The sequence below is a fragment of the Macrobrachium nipponense genome, chromosome 47 (genome assembly GCF_015104395.2).
Source record: "Macrobrachium nipponense isolate FS-2020 chromosome 47, ASM1510439v2, whole genome shotgun sequence".
Taxonomy (NCBI): Eukaryota; Metazoa; Arthropoda; class Malacostraca; order Decapoda; family Palaemonidae; genus Macrobrachium; species Macrobrachium nipponense.
The window spans coordinates 25,221,431-25,225,148 of record NC_087222.1 but is presented as its reverse complement, the minus strand read 5'-3'; the positions used below and the strand labels follow the sequence as shown (position 1 = coordinate 25,225,148).

The window sequence follows — 3,718 nt, the reverse complement described above, 5'->3', positions numbered from 1 at the left end:
TTGGTTTTTTACCCTAGTACATCAGTGTTGGGCTGAAAGGAAAATTTTAATTACAACTTCTGACGATTACCACCAGTCGTGACCGGGAACAGGGTCTCGTGTGAAAACGGACGTAACTTTTCTATTATGCTAGGTCCTGACCTAAACTAACCTGACTTAGGGCGGCGTACCCTGACCTGCCAGGGGGCGGGGAGAGAGAGATAGAGAGAGAGAGAGAGAGAAGGTAAATGGCGAGAATCAGGCAGCGCGACTGAAATTAACTTTGACTGTTGTTATTCTAGAGCCTTGACCCGTAGGGAAGGGGGGTCACATACCCCAAAATCTAGCCTGGGAGGGCAAAACATGCCCCAACGTTAGGTTACTGTAGACTACCTAACCATAGCCTATCATTTATAATGACATTACCTGAAAGTAGTTTAATTAGCGTCTAAATGTTCATATTAAGTAAAATAAAGGCCGTCAATGCATAATACAGAGACCATACACAAACCGCGTCGTACCAGGGGCATAATGAGGGGGTCGTCTAGCTATGACCTCTAGGTGAGTCGACCTCGAAACGACCCCCTAAAAAACCCGTCAAATAGTTAATGACCCCCAATTAACACCCGAAATAATGAGGTACAATGAACTCACGCATCCCTGTTGTGCCCCTGGCGCTTAATCAGCTCCTTCTGCAGCTCCTTGCGGGAGTAATTGGCCCCCCTGTTGCGGGTGTTGGGGGTCAGCCTGGCCATGTTGTTTACAATTCGGCCGCCTTATCCGCCGGGCGTTCGCGACCGTTTGTTTTGGTTGGCCTCGTCTTTTTCTCTCGTTTTTGGTCTATTAGTTTTAATTAGGCTACTTTATTATGTACTTAAGGATATTCTGAAGTATCTAGAAAGAAGTTTCTGAAGATTTAAGAAAGTTTTAATGGCTTTTTATTGCTATATATTGATTTTTAGTAACATAATCGTCACGGACTGTGACGTCATCATAGCGGCGTTTGTTTTGGTCGGTCTTCTTCTTGATTTCTCGCTTGGGGGACGTACGGGTTTACAGGGCTCTTCTCTTAAGGATTTAAGGATATTCCGATGTTTTTAAAGATTTCAAGACAGTTTTATGGCATTTTTTATGGCTTTATATTGATTTTTTAGCAATAAATCATGGACTATGACGTCATCATGGCAGCGTTGTTTTGGTTGGTCTTCGTATTTTTCTTGCTTTTTGGGGACGTATTGTGTTAATTAGCTTTTTATTAAGTATTTAAGGATATTCTAAAGGTTGTTAAGACATGCTTAATGCATTTTTATGGCATTAGTGCGGTTATATATTGATTCATGGGGCCATGACGTCATACGCGGCGTTTGTTTTGGTCTTTTATTTTTTCGTTTTTTTTGGGTCGTGCGAGTGTTACCGGGCTACTCTTTTAAGATTATTCTAAAGATTTTAAGATATTTTATGACGTTTTCTATGATTTTTATATTTATTTTTAATACTTAAAAGTGTCACGGACTGTGACATCATCGTAGCGGCGTTTGTGTTGGCGGCCGACCTTCGTCCTCTTCTCGCGTTTGAAGCATTTTATAAGATAATTTTTACGATTACAGATTATACAGATTAATTTTTACGACTATAAAGCTTTCTATGGTTGGGCTTACAATATCGTAAGACGTTGCTGAGACATCTTACATATTTTAACGAATTAATTTGGTTCCTTTGAGGTTTTGAGACATCTCTAAGACGTGTTATTTTTATGAATAAAAACTTCTTGGGGTCGACCTACGATACTCCTGGTCTCGGGAACGATACTCGATGAGGCTATGTTTATATTTTAAGCTTTGATGGGTCTTGTAATATACTTATAAAAGTCAATATACAAGGTGTCCATAAAGTCCCGAGTACCATTCTGGCGAATAAATACTTGTAATGGTACTGGGACTTTATGGACACCCTGTATTAGTCTCACACCATACACCTTTTGGCATCATAAGTAAACTTCCAGTTACTTATAACGTATGATATCCTATTCACCTCTGTTTAAAGTAACAGCAATTCTATAATTACCCCAAATTTGGGAATAAGAATGAAACAAGATGGTCATAATAAACGTTTTTTTATTAAGTTCATTAATATCATATCAACAATAACTGACATGGCAATATAAAATGTTTTGCTATGAATGTGTTTTCCACAAATATATGTCTTTTATAGAAAACAAAACATTAAAAAATAATTCATTGTGTCAAGTATACTCACAGCCTTAAAATGTATCACGCTCTGTATAAAGCAAGTGGTTATAGAGATTAATCTATAAAAAACACGAATCTTACTCATTTTAGTAACGTGCTACATAGAATACCTCTATAACAGTCTTATTTCTCACTTTTGTCTCTATCTCACTTGGAAAAATAAGTTATTATTCGATTGATATGTTTAGTTTTTAGGTCCCACATTGATCTACACACTGTTTTAAACAACATAGTATAACTACACACTGCTTAAACAACATATATCTATATACATTGTTTAAACAACATATATATCTACACACTGCTTTAAGCAACATATAAATCTACACACTGCTTAAACAACATAAGCCTTCTGGTAGCAGTGTAGCAATAGTAGTAGTAGTATTAGATGGGGAGTATCTATGTACCGGCTCCCTATTTCGACTTGAGAGGCGCCCGCCCTGATGTTACTGTTTGCAGCCATGCCCTTGCCTCGTCTTCGGTGGTGAGGCCGCTGGCCAGTGCCTTCTGCAGGAAATCTGCAACTGCTTTGTTGACCACGCTTGAGTTGCTACGTGTAAGGGCTGTGGGCGGAATGGAAAGAAAACACGAGATTATTATTATTATTATTATTAGTCAGAAGATGAAGAACCCTATTCACACGGAAAAAGCCTAGCAAAGGGGGCCAGTTTTCCAGTTTGGTTGGAATTATTATTATTATTATTATTTAAATGTTACTTCAGTTGTGAGTCGAACCCATTTCTGTTTAGCTGTTAAGATGAACGAGCTTGAAAGCGTATAAACGATGTCTATGCGTATGTGTGTGTGAGAACGTATGATACTCTGACAAAGTAAACGCAGAGAAGGCTATAGATGTCCATCATGTGGAATCTCCTATAGGACATGTATGGAATAGGACACTGGGATCTGAACAACAACTCAAATGTGGGTGTGTATATATATAATATATATATATATATATATATATATATATATATATACTGTCATTCTTTTGCATTAAGATTAGAACCATGTTAATACAGAGAAAAGCATAAATTCTGTAAAAAACTTAAATAACAAACAGTTAGCAAATAAGGTTAAGTGGGACCCTTTTTCTCAATACGTCAGCTATGCATGAAAGAATTAATATATTAATGTCAATTATAATATTATCAAGCCTATTCCTTCTCCCTTGATAGGTGTCCATCCAGGACACCAGAAACTTCCCTTCGAAATACAGCTGGAACTTCTGGATCTTAGGCTTGACCTGGAAGCTGCAGACGTGGTCCAGGAATACTATGTCTCCACTTCGCCATAGCCTGGAAAGTTTGGTAGCAACGTTTAATACGAGTATGGGCAGTCTACATTTAAAGAGAATAAGTCTTTAGAATGGCGTGCCTAACACTGTCAGTAAACAATCTTCATTTTACAGTTAAAAAAATAAGGATAATGAGATTTTGGCGCTTCCAGCAGAAACATAACAACAGGTAGCAGTAGTAGTTGTTGTAGTA

General features: G+C 37.8%; 1 protein-coding gene across 1 annotated transcript; it reads right to left on the bottom strand.

The window, feature by feature from the left end:
• Window positions 1-2,642: 2,642 nt before the first annotated feature.
• On the bottom strand, window positions 2,643-3,686 carry LOC135204592 (anti-lipopolysaccharide factor-like). Its single transcript, XM_064234742.1, is given in 4 exon segments — window positions 2,643-2,791; window positions 3,386-3,428; window positions 3,430-3,568; window positions 3,679-3,686. Coding segments are annotated over 4 exon segments (339 nt in total).
• Between the last annotated feature and the right edge of the window lie 32 nt (window positions 3,687-3,718).